General features: G+C 40.8%; 1 protein-coding gene, 1 non-coding gene and 1 pseudogene across 2 annotated transcripts; all 3 read left to right on the top strand.

Moving 5' to 3' along the window:
• The first annotated feature begins 4,008 nt into the window (after positions 1-4,008).
• On the top strand, positions 4,009-7,085 carry RPL37 (ribosomal protein L37). Its single transcript, XM_077117066.1, has 4 exons — positions 4,009-4,142; positions 4,776-4,911; positions 5,128-5,212; positions 6,965-7,085. The coding sequence occupies exons 1-4, from the start codon at positions 4,140-4,142 to the stop codon at positions 7,032-7,034; spliced, it is 294 nt and encodes a 97-aa protein (XP_076973181.1). The 5' UTR covers positions 4,009-4,139; the 3' UTR covers positions 7,035-7,085.
• On the top strand, positions 6,811-6,890 carry LOC143647518 (small nucleolar RNA SNORD72). Its single transcript, XR_013158137.1, has one exon. It is a non-coding gene; the product is annotated as a small nucleolar RNA SNORD72 (small nucleolar RNA).
• Positions 7,086-10,019: 2,934 nt separating the features above from the next.
• On the top strand, positions 10,020-11,102 carry LOC143645751 (aldo-keto reductase family 1 member B1 pseudogene; annotated as a pseudogene).
• Positions 11,103-14,376: the final 3,274 nt, after the last annotated feature.

Genomic DNA, 14,376 nt, shown 5'->3' with positions numbered 1-14,376 from the left:
GAGACCTAATCTAATTTCCAATTTACATTTTTTAATAGGGATTAAAAGAAATGGTTGCTCTGGCAAAACTGATTAGGATTAAAACATGGCTTTTCTAGGGAACATAAATCCCTTCAAATTGGCACATCCAGCAATAAATAAACTGATAGATACAAATAAAAATTCAAATCTGGGTGGGCCACAGTGGCTCAACAGGCAGAGTTCTTGCCTGCCATGCTGGAGACCTGGGTTTGATTCCTAGTGCCTGCCCATGCAAAAAAAAAAAAAGAAAAAATTAAAATCTTTCAGTCCAGTAATTCCATTTCAAGGAGAGTAATCTTAAGGAAATAATCAGACAAATGTCCAAACAAGTAGGTATAAGAACCTACATCTTTGTTTATTATAGCAGAAAAATGAAAATAACCAAATTGTCTATCAATTGGGATTTGTAGAATAAATTACTACTTATCAACAATGAAACAATACAGAGGAAATGATGACTATGAAATTCAGAACGATGGTTCAAGAGAGGGAGGTAGGGAGATGGGATGGGGAGCAGGGAGATGGTGGTGTTGTATGCAGACTATTGTTGGAGGATGGGTTTACAGATACTTATTATATTATTAAAGGTAAATAAGTAAATATATACACAGACTATTCACAGACCAAAGCTGAGAATGTGTTAGAATAAGGGTTAATCTAATTCTGGTGTCTAGAGGTTGAACAAAAAAAATCCTCATATGATAGTAAAAATCAATTTTAGGTAAGTTTTAATGTAACTCTAAAATAAGCTTTTCGAGAGATGCATCCTACAATTGCCCATACTACAATGTCCACAATTTGATTAGCAATGCCAATAAGTTTGCAATTCTTTTCTTGCTCAAGTTGATTGGTAAAACATTCTGATAATGGGCCTCCCAAACCTAACTCTTCCCCATTGCACCATCTTAAAGTTCCTCCTCTCCCACCATAACCTGCCTCAGGGGATTTTAAACTGTGGAGAGAAGAAAAGTAGTTATTTGAAGGGAGCAAGTTAATGGTGTAATTTAAATTTAGGGAAGGTTCTGGGATGGTTGGTCAAACACACAGCTGGCCTTCCATTCCTTGGGATCAGGAAATTTGCATAGCACAGGTTTTGAATGCAAAGTGGGAAATGAGTTGGCAGAAGGTAGGTGACGAAGATGTTTTCTAGTATGGAAAATACAGCCACAGAGATGAAAATTTGAAAATACACCCTTCAAATCAAAACCAACCACACAGTAGTAAAAAGTTTAAGTTTGCAGCTAGTGAATATTTTTAAGAGAAAAGTCAACAGTAATTTCATTTTATTTATTGTATAAAAAATGCAAGTTGAGCGCCTGCTGGCCAAGATACTTGAATTATATCAGAACCGTGGATAAGGGACTTAGGTAGGCTCTTTCAATCACTCTGCCAAAAGGTAAAACGTCATAAACTGAATGCCTAATTGCCTCCCATCATGTTTCAGAAGTTGTTTTAATCCTGACCTTTATCTGGCCATTAGACCACAACCCGGATGTTCTCAACTAGCTTCATGGCCCTCTGGAGAGTCAAGGGCTACCTGGCCTGGGAAAAAATGACATGGTTTCCATAAACCAGAAGAACCACCTCACATTAGGAAGAGGAGGAAAAAGATTTCATGTTCTCTGATGTCTCTGATATCTATAACTCTGGGAAGTTCTGGGATAAGAGACTCGCATAGAATCTGTTTGCCTCCTTGGTGGTTGACCTACCCATGCCATTCCTATCTCATTCTCCTATACCTGTGGTAGGCAAAACAACCCACATCCCAACCCCCTTGCCCTCAACCTAATCCCTCAAACTTATGAATATATCAGGTTTACAGAGCAGTGGACAATCCATGTTGCACATGTAATCAAGGTTGCTAAACAGCTGACCTTGAGATGAGTAAATTATCACAGAGGGATGAATGTAATCACAAGGACAGGAGTAGAAGGCGGAAAGGAGAGTCAGAGTGATGTGACATGAGAAAGACTATTACTGGCCTTGATGATGGAAAAAAGCAACAAGCCAAGTAACATGAGCAGCCTCTAGCAGCTGAAAACGGCAAGAAAAAAAGATTCTCCCTAGAGCCTCTGAGAAAGGAACACAGCCCTCCTGTTTCTGTTTGTAAAATGCTGCCGGAATGTAATAAACCAGGTTTGCTTTTATAAAGGGAATTTATTGGGTTATAGGTTTATAGTTCTAAGGCATAAAAATGTCCACACTAAGGCATCCAGGGAAAGATAACTTGACTCAAGGAAGGCCAATAGGTGGAGAATACCTCTGTCAGCTGGGAAGGTATATGGCTGACGTCCACTGGTCCTTTGGCTTCCAGTTTCAAACAACTTCCCTCAGGCATCTTTCTGCATCTCCACATGTCTCTGTGTCAGCTTTGGTTCCCATCTGGGTTCTGCAAGGTTCTCGCAGCTGCTCAGGGGCTTCTGCATTTCCAAACGTCTGTCTCCCTATAGGCTCTGAAGCAACAGTTCTCCAAGTGTCTCTGTCAGCCCTGAGCTTTCTCATAAATGTTTCCTCTTTTACAAGACTCCAGTAAATTAATCAAGACCCACTTTGAATGGATGGGACCATACCCACAATTGAGCATGTCACATTTCCATGGAGGAAATCTAATCAAAAGGTCACACCCACAATTGGGAAGGTCGATTCTCCATGGAAATGATCAGTTTCCATCCCACAATATTGAATCAGAATTAAAAGAAATATGGCTGCCTCCACAAAATTGCATCAGGAAAAAGAACATGACTATCCTTGACACACTTGGAAATCAATCCATTTGCTTCTAAATCACAATAGAACACTTTCCTTTTTTTCTTTTTGCCAGTTATACCCATTTCTAAATTCTGGCTAGCAGAGCTATGAGATTTAGCTTGTTTTAAGCCCCTGAACTTGTGATTTGCTACAGCTGCAATGGGAAACTAATACAGCATCTAGTCCTGAAGGTCTTCCCTGAATTTTAGTTTAATCCAAGCATTCCGTGGTGTGCACAGCTTTCATAATGAAGTTCACTGTTTGCATGCCTGCTCTCTCTTCTGCCCCTTACTGCCTGCCTCCTCTTTGGCCCATCAACCACCTCTATAATGGCTGGGACTATATCCTGCTAATCTCTCCATTCCCAGCCCTAAATAAGAGTCAACTACTTATTAGGCACACTCAACTGCTAATCTACCAAAATTAAACCTCTGATTCCTAGATGTCAGTCAGCTAATATTTTGCATGAGACAGGCCAAGAATTCTGTTTGCTTTAGAAAGTAAACAGATTTTATAGGGTGGGGATAGTTTTTCAATATTAACTCTTATTAAATATTTGAATACTTTTCGTATTGTTTGCTAGAGTGGGGGCTGTTTTGGTACAAGTTATAAATACTAGAGTTTATCAAGGTGGTCTGCGGTACCAATTTCAAAACTATCTAAAAAGTATTTTTTTAATTACAGAATTTCAGGCCCTACCCCAAACCTGCTGAACCAGATCTCCTGACGGGAGGTTACAGGAGACTGTATTTAACATGCTCCACGTTAGCACAGTTAAATTTGGGCTCAACTCATTTGTCTCTAAATAAAGCTTGTTTTTCCCTTCAGATTCTGAGCTCCAGCTCCTCGAGCATGAGTCAGTGTCTCTCCACCCCCAAGGACATAAGAGTCAGCGTCAGACCAAAGCTTCCGGACCCCGAGTAAGGAAAAAACTGGAGAGGCTGGTTTCTCCCCGCAGGATTCCATTCGCAACCCGATCACTACAACACAGGGACGCTGAGTCGGCGGGGGTACTCCCGGGTTGGGCCATCCCCACGCAACATCTTCTCCACACGACCCGAGGAAAACAGATCCAGAAAGCACAGCAGACCCGACTCGGGACCGAAGAAAGTCGTACACCCGCCCAAAGCGCGTATAGGGACACGCCCATTGCCCCTAGCAAGGCGGGAGTTCCACCCGGGCGCTGAAACGTGATTGGTTCCGCCTGGCCCCACCTCCTCTTCTTCACTCCACCCACACTGCGGCGTCGGAAGCTTGAGAGCGGTGCACTGCTCGCCTCAGGAAGTGCCCTCCTGGGCGGAAGCGTGTAAGCACGATATAGCGGAAGTGCCTCCTTTTCCGGCCTCTTTGGTGTTGGTGGCAGAAACGGGATGGTGAGTTGTTTGCAGAGGCTTTTTGAATCTCTTTGCATCTTCGTTTCCTGAGCCCCGCTGCTTGCTATCCGAGAGGGGCCGAGATGGTCCGGGGTAAGGGAAGCGGGTGGGCAGGAAGGGGGCAAGCAGGGGCACTTCAGAGCCGGAGGAATGGCTCCTAGCTGGAGCCGGGGTTACCAAATCCGCGCTCGTGGAGCCGGAGCCGCTCTTGGGGCGGTGCTCCTGACGACCCTTTGAGGAGCCTGCACAACCCTGCTGGCCTGGAATGGGATTTGAGGGAAGAGGCGTTTTTTGGAAGTGTTTGTGTAGGAGCAGAGGAATTCGTTGTGGTCGGTGACTGACGTATGCCTTTATGCTTTGGAGTAGATGGGAAGATCACGTTCTTCATTCTTTCACCTTTTTTATTTTCTTTGCAAAATAAAATACGTAACAAGACGCAGTGACTCTCGGAAGGCTTTAGATAATGAAATGCCAGTAGTGGTGCCTAACTTAACATTTATAAAATTTGGGCACTCCCCAGTTTCAGCACTCAAGGCTTTAAATCTTTTAAGTAGTGCTTTTCATGAAATCGTCGGGCTATGTATGGAAATTGCGAGATTGCAGAATTGCTCAGTTACAACCTTTAATTTGCAGACGAAGGGGACGTCATCGTTCGGAAAGCGTCGCAATAAGACGCACACCTTGTGCCGCCGCTGTGGCTCAAAGGCCTACCACCTTCAGAAGTCGACCTGTGGGAAATGTGGCTACCCTGCCAAGCGCAAGAGAAAGTGTAAGTAGCGTATTTTTAGGCCGACCGTTGGAATGAATATCGAAATTAAGAACAGTTTTTGCTTTACAACTAAGTGGGGCATGGGTTTTGACTGTATTTGGTATGCCATTGAAGAGGGTTTAAAACCTATTGAAGCAACTCTTAATGGTTTTGACCAACAATATGTATGAAGTGTGTGGAAAGAAACATGGAATCTTACCTGAATTTGTGTTGTAGATAACTGGAGTGCCAAGGCTAAAAGAAGAAATACTACCGGTACTGGTCGAATGAGGCACCTAAAAATTGTATACCGCAGATTCAGGTACGCTTTTATGTTAAGTCTTTCAGTGAACAATAGTGAGTAGTGTTTAATGTTTGGAGCGTGGTTTGAATTTGACTCTCAAAAATGTATATTAGTAATAACCAAATCTCAATTCATAACCACAATTTGTTAAAAGTTCACGGATGTGGTCTGGAGTCAACCTTACTTGGTTCACCTTCAGTGTTTGTGATTTTAGGCAAGTCTGCTTAACCTTGACCTCCTGTTTTCTATAAAATGGGAATAAAATCTTCATAGTTGGTTTTGGGATTTTGTGGGATAAATTACATGAAACATAGAAGGCTGTCATAATTGCTGTTGTGTTTTTACTGAAGGGAAAATGTTTAAGATACGTTAGGGTCCTGTCACTCAAAGTAGAGGGTCTACTAGAAATGCGGAATCTCAGCCCTACACAGTACACTGAGAAACTGCATTTTAAGGATACTTTGGAAAAACACTGCCTAGTGTTGGGCCCATTTAAGGTTGCAACTGAAACCAGCTGTGATGGAGCCCTCACAATAAAACTTGTGCTGTTTCTACTATGTTCTATTTCAGCAGTTTTCAATCTCTCCAATTATTAAAATTTGGGGGCCAATAATTCTTTTTTTTTTATGCACTTCTATATATTCACACACCATGTAATCATCCAAAGTATACAGTGTCTCACAGTATCATCATATAGTTGTGCGTTCATCACCATGATCAATTTTAGAACATTTTCAGTACTCAAAAAAAAAAAAAGTCCCATACCCCTTACTCCACCTAGTATTTATTTGTTTTTATCTATTTTCTTCTTCGTCTTTCCATACGCTGGATAAAAAGTGTCAGTCACAAGGGTTTCACATTCATGTCTTGATACATTAGAAGTTCTAAGTTCTATAGTTATTCACACATCTTCAAGAATCTAAGCTACTGGATTACAGTCCAGCAGTTTCAGGTATTTCCTTTTAGCTATTCTAGTGAAACTAAAGAAGGCCAGGGCCAGGTTCATCCCTGGGAATTGTGTCCCACATAGAGGAGGGGAGGGTAGTGAGTTTATTTGCAGAGTTGTGGCCTTGATAATTCTCATTACAGGGTATTATGCATTATAGCATTTTAGCAAAATCCCTAACCTCTGACCACCAAATACCAGAGTTGCTCATTTTAAAAGATCACAGGGTGGTTTGGAGCTTTATAAACACCCTTTGGTGTGTTTGTGTTCATGTGTGGAGGTGACTTTTTTTTTTCTCTCTCTCCTTACTTAAGGCATCCAGTATTACGGGCTTGGTGTTGAATGGTTTACTAGTATAGCATAAGAGCATGAACTGAAGTCAGACTTAACCTTTCATGTGTTTCAGTTCAGTCATTTGTAAGAATAGTTGAGTTAAAAGGAAAAGCTCTGCCATTATCCGTGTTTATTGCTATCTTGGCAGAAGGAAAGAAGGTAGGATTTCTCCCTCATAGGCAGAACCATCTCATACGTTGGGTCTCTTGGCAAGTAGAGAAATTAGGGGCCAGTGATTAGTACAACCAAATATGCTATTGAGCTTTTACTGAACTTGGAGTTAATTGTATCCCTAAAATGGGTATTTTCAAGCAGTAGGGAGTAGACTGATATTAACAGCTTATCAGTGATGTTATAAAAATAAATGTCTGAACATATGAATTCAATATTGATTTCAGCATTTAACTGAGATAAGCTCGCTAAAGTATGTTAAATAAATCAAGTGTATTGCCTTTACTAATGTAACTGTTATTGTTTTTCACATGGTACAGGCATGGATTCCGTGAAGGAACAACTCCCAAACCCAAGAGGGCGGCTGTTGCAGCATCCAGTTCCTCTTAAGGATTTCACTGAATAGCTGTGCAATAAATGTTCTGGTTTTAAAAAAATAAATGATGTTTTAAGGTATTTTAATCATTAGGTTTGCAGTATCATGAATTACAATAGGTTTTGGGGGTGGTATAACTTAATATGAAGTTTGTTAAGTGACTGGAGCATTAGCTTTCAAACTGGGTTTTAACGCAGTTTAAGGGAATGAGGAACAAGTAGGACTGCAAACCCAAGATGTGAACAAATTATATAACAGTATGGTAACATGTTAGAGTAAATGAAATTATAACTGTTGCAGTTTCTGTCTGCTGGGATCTTATCTCTAACTGAAACAGATCAGCAATTATATAAAATAATGCTATGGCGAATAAATGCATCCTCTACTTACTGTGAGCATGCTTTAAGGGAGCAGTTTCTAACAATAGGAGGTATAAAGGTGAAGGGAGGTCAAGGTTTCAGGAAAGACTGAGGAATCAGCGTGGTGAGAAAAGGGGTACATTGAGTGGCTTTGGCAGTAATGGAACGGCTGGCATAACAGTCATGAACTATGGAATGGGCAGATTTGACAAAAATGTAGATGGGTGAGCAGTTGTGGGATTGAGTCCTGAGTACTGTGCTAAGGTGTTAGAGCTTGAATCTGAAGGCAGTGATAGATCACTGAAGATTTCAAGCATGGAAGTGGTATGATTGGTTATATTCGCAAGGTTAATGTGAACAGTGTTGGTATGGTAGTGATGAGTCTTGAAGTTCAAACCAGTCAATAAATTCTTGATATGTAAAAGTCACAAGGACCTGGACTCGGGTAGTGGCAGTGGGGCTGTAGCAGGGGAAGTCTCTGTAGGAAATGTAGAACTAAATAGTCTCCAAGTCATTTCCTTGATAACTGCATGTCCCTCATGAGGTGGTTGTAACAGCAGTCCTACAATAAAATAGCAAGTTTGCAAGGGTCTGAGATGATTTCTGACTACAAGGATATGATGCCATCCACTGGTATACAGGCAGCAGGATAGGAGGTGATGAGATGGCATTAAAAATGGGATGAGTCATTGACTCAGTTAATGTTTAGAACTGTATTGAGATGGTCCTTATCCTCTTGGAACTGACAGTTGACATTTGCAGGTTACCTTAGGAGTTAGGTTCTGAGGCAATTAAGCCATCAGGTGGCTAATCTAAGATAGGAAAACAACTTCACTATCTGGCAAGGTGTTTACACATGTCATTTCACGTCCCTTTAGGGAATATCAAGAAAAAACGCCAGCTTGCCAGGGGTTAAGGGCAGACAAGTCAGAAGTTGTAGTCCCTTGAGATAAGAAAGATGGCTGCTCTGACAGTTCAATAGTGTGCATATTTGGGTGTGGGGGGAGGGGGGACATAGCAAATAAATTTCAGATTGTGATAAGTACTGTGAAGACAAATTTAAAGGGGTGGGAGATCTTCAGAAAAAAGTGGTTAAGAAAACTGAATTGAACCACCCAGGCAAAGATACCAGAGAACAGCAATTTGGGCAGAGGCGTTCTATCCTGTCCATTTTGAGGTCTAGGTTGGTAGGAAAATGTAACCTTGACTAATTAGTTGAAACTTTGGTTTCAAATACCATTTACTCATGGAAGAAAAAATAATGTTTAATAGATTCGTTCTAAGAATTTGAAAGAAAGCTTTCGTTTTCACAGTACATGCAGATTATATTTAACTTTTTTTTTTTAACCAACAAATTGTAGTTTAGATCATTATCAAAGAGAAACAGGGCAGAAACTAACTTCCTGAACTAAGAATGAAAGTAGTGAAGCAAAAGCTTCCTTGTATGGTAAGGTACAGGGATGTTTTGTCAAGGAAAATTAATGGTCCTCATATATGCAAATGTTTTGAGCAGAGGTGGTATGTGGATAACTTTTTATACAGTGGGAGTAATCTCATCCTGCCCCAGGATGAAAACTTGATCTGATTTCATGCATTTTTAGACCACTCACAAATATTCTCCAGTCCTGATTAGTTGTAAAAAGTTTATTTCAAAATTAAAATGTACTCCTATATGACAGCTAATACTCAAAAGTTGACTTAGCCTTACTCCCAGCTTTGTCCTGCTTTGGGTTGGAAGCAAGGTAGTGAAGAAGAGGAACAGGGGTCATGATCCCTGTCATCTCAGCTTTCTCCCTGTAGATGTCTTCTGGGATTTGTTTAAGCTGTAATTTTACTTCTTAGTGGAATTAAAGAGTAGAGGAAGAGTGATTATTCCTTGGATGGTTTCACATCTGCTCCACAAGAAACATTGAATATTCCTGGCCTAAAATTCAAGAGTGCAACAAGACTTCATGACAAACACTCTGCAGACCTCCACCAAAACAATTACAGGAAGCACTGCAGTCCTCTCCAATGGTTTTCTTGAAGTTCTTTAACTAGGCTTAGAGTTGCCAAAAAGGTTGGATTGAACACAACTCTGCAAAGAAATAATATTTTCACCCATCTCTACCTTGGATCTCTTTGACGTCCTTGATCTGGCTGAGGGATCTAAAAGCCATGATCACATTTTTGGATGCATTTGTTTTGTAATTGTGATTACCACAAGATAGAATCCCATTCTGATATAGTGTTACATTTATATAGTTCTACAAATAAACATCTAGTAATAAATACTTTGCCCTCAAAAAAGTTAAAAATGATTTAAGCCCTTGAGTGCTAGTATATGAGTACAATGAACAAATCCTTTTTAAGCATAACTGGTCCTTAGAACAGGAGAAAAGTCTGGATTCATCAGTTTAAGGACATAGTAAAAGTGGCTGAGGAGTAAGGGGCCAGGTGGCAAATGGTATTTGAGGAACAGAACCATTGGGAGAATAGGGATAGGGCAAATTAATAAGAGTTAGCTATCTTGGCTTGGAGAAGGCACATCCTGGCAGACACTGTTTATGGTCCCTTTGTCACAGTGAAACAGTTCTCAAAGGAAAAGCAGCTGCACAAGGGAAGGAAGCAGGAAGCCTCGGAAGTATTGTCCAATTAGGGATGGCTCTGGAGAGAGAAACCTCTGAGAATAAGCCCGTATGGGTAGCATAGCACAGTGCTCCTAGAGTTGGAAGAGACTTGAGATTGTGTAAAAACTTCATTTTGAAGAGAAAACAGGTACAGATTATTAAATTATATATTTTCTTTTTCTAGTAAAATTCTGACAAGTGTTGGAATGCATCTCTCTAATAGAGAAATTGAACAATGTAAGATTATTTCTGTAGCAAATATGTCTTCATTAAACCTTTATCTACAGCTAATTTTTGCATTGGGTTAACTTGCTTAAAGGTAATGGTAGGGCGTAATTCTGGGTTGGGGTTAATGCAGTCTAGTAGCCATGGCTAACTACATCATGCTCTGCACAGTGCCAAGGTCCCATCCTGGGGCTGAGCACCTGGAAGGCCCCTCCAGACAAAGTGACAGAGGCTGTGAAGGTAGCCATTGATGTTGGGTACTGCCATATTGACTGCGCCCATGTGTACCAGAATGAGAACGAGGTGGAATGGCCATTCAGGAGAAGCTCAAGGAGCAAGTAGTGAAGTGCGAGGACCTCGCGCCTTGGTGCACCTACCAGGAGAAAAGCGTGGTGAAAGGAGTCTGCCAGAAGATACTTTGTAACCTCAAACTGGACTACCTGGACCTCTACCTTATTCACTGTCCTACAGGCTTTCAGACTGGGAAAGAGTTTTTCCTATTGGATGAGACAGGCAATGCAAATCTCAGTGACTGTCAATTTTGTGGAAACATGGGTGGCCATAGAAGCTGGTGAATGAAGGGCTAGTCAAAGCTCTTGGAGTATCTAACTTCAACTATCTCCAAATCAAGAAGATCTTAAATAAACCTGGCTTAAAATATAAGCTGCTGTTAACCATATTGAGTGCCACCAGTACTCAAGACAAGTTTGCTAGTCTAAAGACATCTTGGTGACTGCCTATAGTCCCCTTGGCTCTCCTGATAGGCCCCGGGCCAAGCCTGAGGACCCTTGCCCTTCTGGAGGATCCCAGAATCAGAGCAGTTGCAACCAAGCTCAATAAAACCACAGGCCAGGTGCTGATCTGGTGCCCATGCAGAGGAATAAGGTGATGATCCCCAAGTCTGTGACACCTGTACACATCACTGAGAACCTTCAGGTCTTTGACTTTGAACTAAAAAGTGTGTATATAACACCTTACTCAGTTACAACAGAACTGGACGGTCTGTGCCTTGGTGAGTGCTTTCTCCCATAAGAGTTACCCCTACACTACTGAGTTTTCAAGCTTTGGATGCTGGCTCTTCCCCAAATGACCTACTTTCCTATGTTTCTGCCTCCTTTTATCTTGCGAGTGTTGTGTAACCCGAGTTCTCAGCAGTGCATTAGCAGCCTCATGCCTAACCCAGCTGGAAGTTGGAATATGAAGAGCAGTATCTATGAGTTAGAAATCTCTTCCAGTTTTCTTTGCCCAACTACGAAATCCAAGTGAATACCCCTTTCAGACCAAGGAGAAAAAATGTATAATGTCAAAATAGTGCCATTAACAGTGGGGTTTGGATTGCTTGGAATTATATTCCTTTCAGCCAGACTTCTTGCCTCAAATAAAAGGTGTTTTGTGAGCCAAAAAAAGGTAATGACAAGCCATATTCCAGTAATTTGATCAGAGCAAAATCTACCCGTTCCTGATCCCCTCACCCCCCAAAATTATTAAGAGTAAATATATTAATGGAGTAAAATCCTCAATAGTTTAAAATTTTTTGAATAGTTTTAAAGTTTGAATAAGTTATTCATCAATGAGATAATTCTTGGTGTCTGAATAGATTTAAAAACAGTGTATCTAACGTTTGGTATTTTTCAAGGCCTTGAGTTCATACCAATGCTATGTAGATGCGCACTGATGCAGACACTTAGTAACTGCTAAATCAGGAAACTTCAGTTTATTGATGACTAAAATATTATGGTAGCATATAAATACCAGAAATAACAAAGTATAAAAGTATCAACATCATCCAACAAAAATAGCTGGTTTATCATTAGAGTCTAATGAGAAGATAGAAAACATACTAAACTGAACAGGGAATGTTTGGTGTAGAGATTTGATGAGGAGGATTCACTAACAGGAAATAAAGAGAACTCTAAAAGAATACAGGGATAACAAAAATAAGGAGCAGCCACTACCCTTAAAGTTGAGATAAAGCACTCAAGGAAGAGGCTTCCCTAACCCTAGAGCTGAGATTCAGATGTCAGAAAGGGCACAACCACAGTTCACGGATATTGGGGAAGTACCTTGTCTGGGCATGATGGAAAGTCACCTGAAGGAGTGTTGGGGGTGTGGGGGGGGGGGGCATTTTGTGGAGATGACTTCCATCAGTAATCCCAGGGGAAACCACCAGAAGGGGTTCTGGAAAAGGCTTCTAGGCTTTGAGCACTGCTGGCCAGTGCACACAGCAGGAGCTGGGCAATGGAGAAGCCACCTGCACTATGCAGGAGTCTGGCACTGGAGAACACAAACATGCAACAGGAGCCTGTCAAGACACCCACTGATAGCCAGAAGAGTGTAATTACTGAGAATCTTAAAACAGCACAGAGCTCTTTGCCAACGTCAACCAGAGTAAAATTTGTGCTGACTTCGCCACTATAAATGTCTGTAGACTGTCCTAGAAGGCATCATCCAGTAGAAATACAACGTAAATCACATATATAATGTTCTAGTTTGCTAGCTGCTGGAATGCAATATACCAGAAACGGAATGGCTTTTAACAAGGGGAATTTAATGAGTTGCTAGTTTACAGTTCTAAGGCCGAGAATTAAAACAAGTCTATAGAAAAGTCCAATCAAAGGCATCCAGGGAAAGATACCTTGGTTCAAGAAGGCCGATGAAGTTCAGGGTTTCTCTCTCATCTGGAAAGGCACATGGCGAACGTGATCAGGGCTTCTCTCTCAGCTGGAAGGGCACATGGCAGACACGGCGTCATCTGCTAGCTTACTCTCCTGGCTTCTCTCTCGGCTGGAAGGGCACATGGCAGACACGGCGTCATCTGCTAGCTTACTCTCCTGGCTTCTGGTTTCATAAAGCTCCCCGGGAGGCATTTCCCTTCTTCATCTCCAAAGGTCGCTGGCTGGTGGACTCTCTGCTTCGTGGTGCTGCAGCACTCTCTGCTCTCTCCGAGTCTCTCTGAGTCTCCAAAATATTTCCTCTTTTATAGGACTCCAGTAAACCAATCAAGACCCACTCAAATGGGTGGAGACATGTCATCCCCTAATCCAGTTTAACAACCGTTCTTAACTAAATCACATCAGCTAGGGAGATGATCTCATTACAGTTTCAAATATACAGTACTGAGTAGGGATTATTCTACCTTTAAGTAATGAGATTTATATTAAAACATGGCTTTCTTAGGGGGCATATATCCTTTCAAACCAGCACATATAATCTTAAATTTTCTGGTAGCCACATTAAAACATAATAAATTTATTTAACCCAATATATTCAACATGTTATTATTTCACCATGTAATCAATATAAAAAAATTACTGAGATATTTCTTTTTTTTAATACTGTCTTCACAATGCAGTGTATAATTTACACTTTCAGCACACCTCAATTCAGATTAGCCAGCCACATTTCAAATACAAAATAGCTACATGTAGCTGTTGGCTACCCTCTGGGTAGCACAAACCTAGACAATAAGTTTAGTGTTTTGGTGTCAGGTGCTCAGTTGGTAAAATTTTCTCCAAAATAATGCGGGATACACTACGTAAGTACTTAGGTAAAATAAAAGCATGCAAAAGTTACTAGCTTTTAGGTCAGTTCATTATAAGCCCCTCCCCCCCTTTTTTAGTAAAATGGTAAAAAAAAAAAAGTTGTATCTACCTTGTAATGTTTATTGCAAAGTGCGGCTATGAGAATAAACTGAGATGGTTCATATAAGGTGTTCAGCTCAGCGCCTGGCACATAGAAAGAGGTCAATGGATGTTAATAGTCATTATTACCATATAGGCATCATTTCTGGATACTGGATATGACTTTGATAATAGCAGCAACAGGACAGAACCTTACAAAATGACATGTATCTTGGGAAATTTCACCACAGTCAATTCTGTACTACATGCTACAGACTCCATAGTACCGTAAGTTCAGAAATGTGATTTGGTCAGAAGAACGAGAGTGACTTATTTCTCAGGTGAGGTTCATATTAACCAAGTCATCAAGATTGACATATTCATATACTTTTTAAAAACAAAATTCTATCTACAAATATAAATTGAACACTGTCTATATGCTGGGCATTGGGGATACATTAATGAAACATGAGGGAAAGGAGAAGGTCATTGATAAGCTCATGTTACATTTAAAATGACAGTCAACTATTATTAAGCAGGTAG

Source organism: Tamandua tetradactyla, chromosome 9 (assembly GCF_023851605.1).
Source record: "Tamandua tetradactyla isolate mTamTet1 chromosome 9, mTamTet1.pri, whole genome shotgun sequence".
NCBI classification, from domain to species: domain Eukaryota; kingdom Metazoa; phylum Chordata; class Mammalia; order Pilosa; family Myrmecophagidae; genus Tamandua; species Tamandua tetradactyla.
The sequence above is the reverse complement of the archived record's forward strand: the minus strand, read 5'-3'. Positions and strand labels throughout refer to the sequence as shown.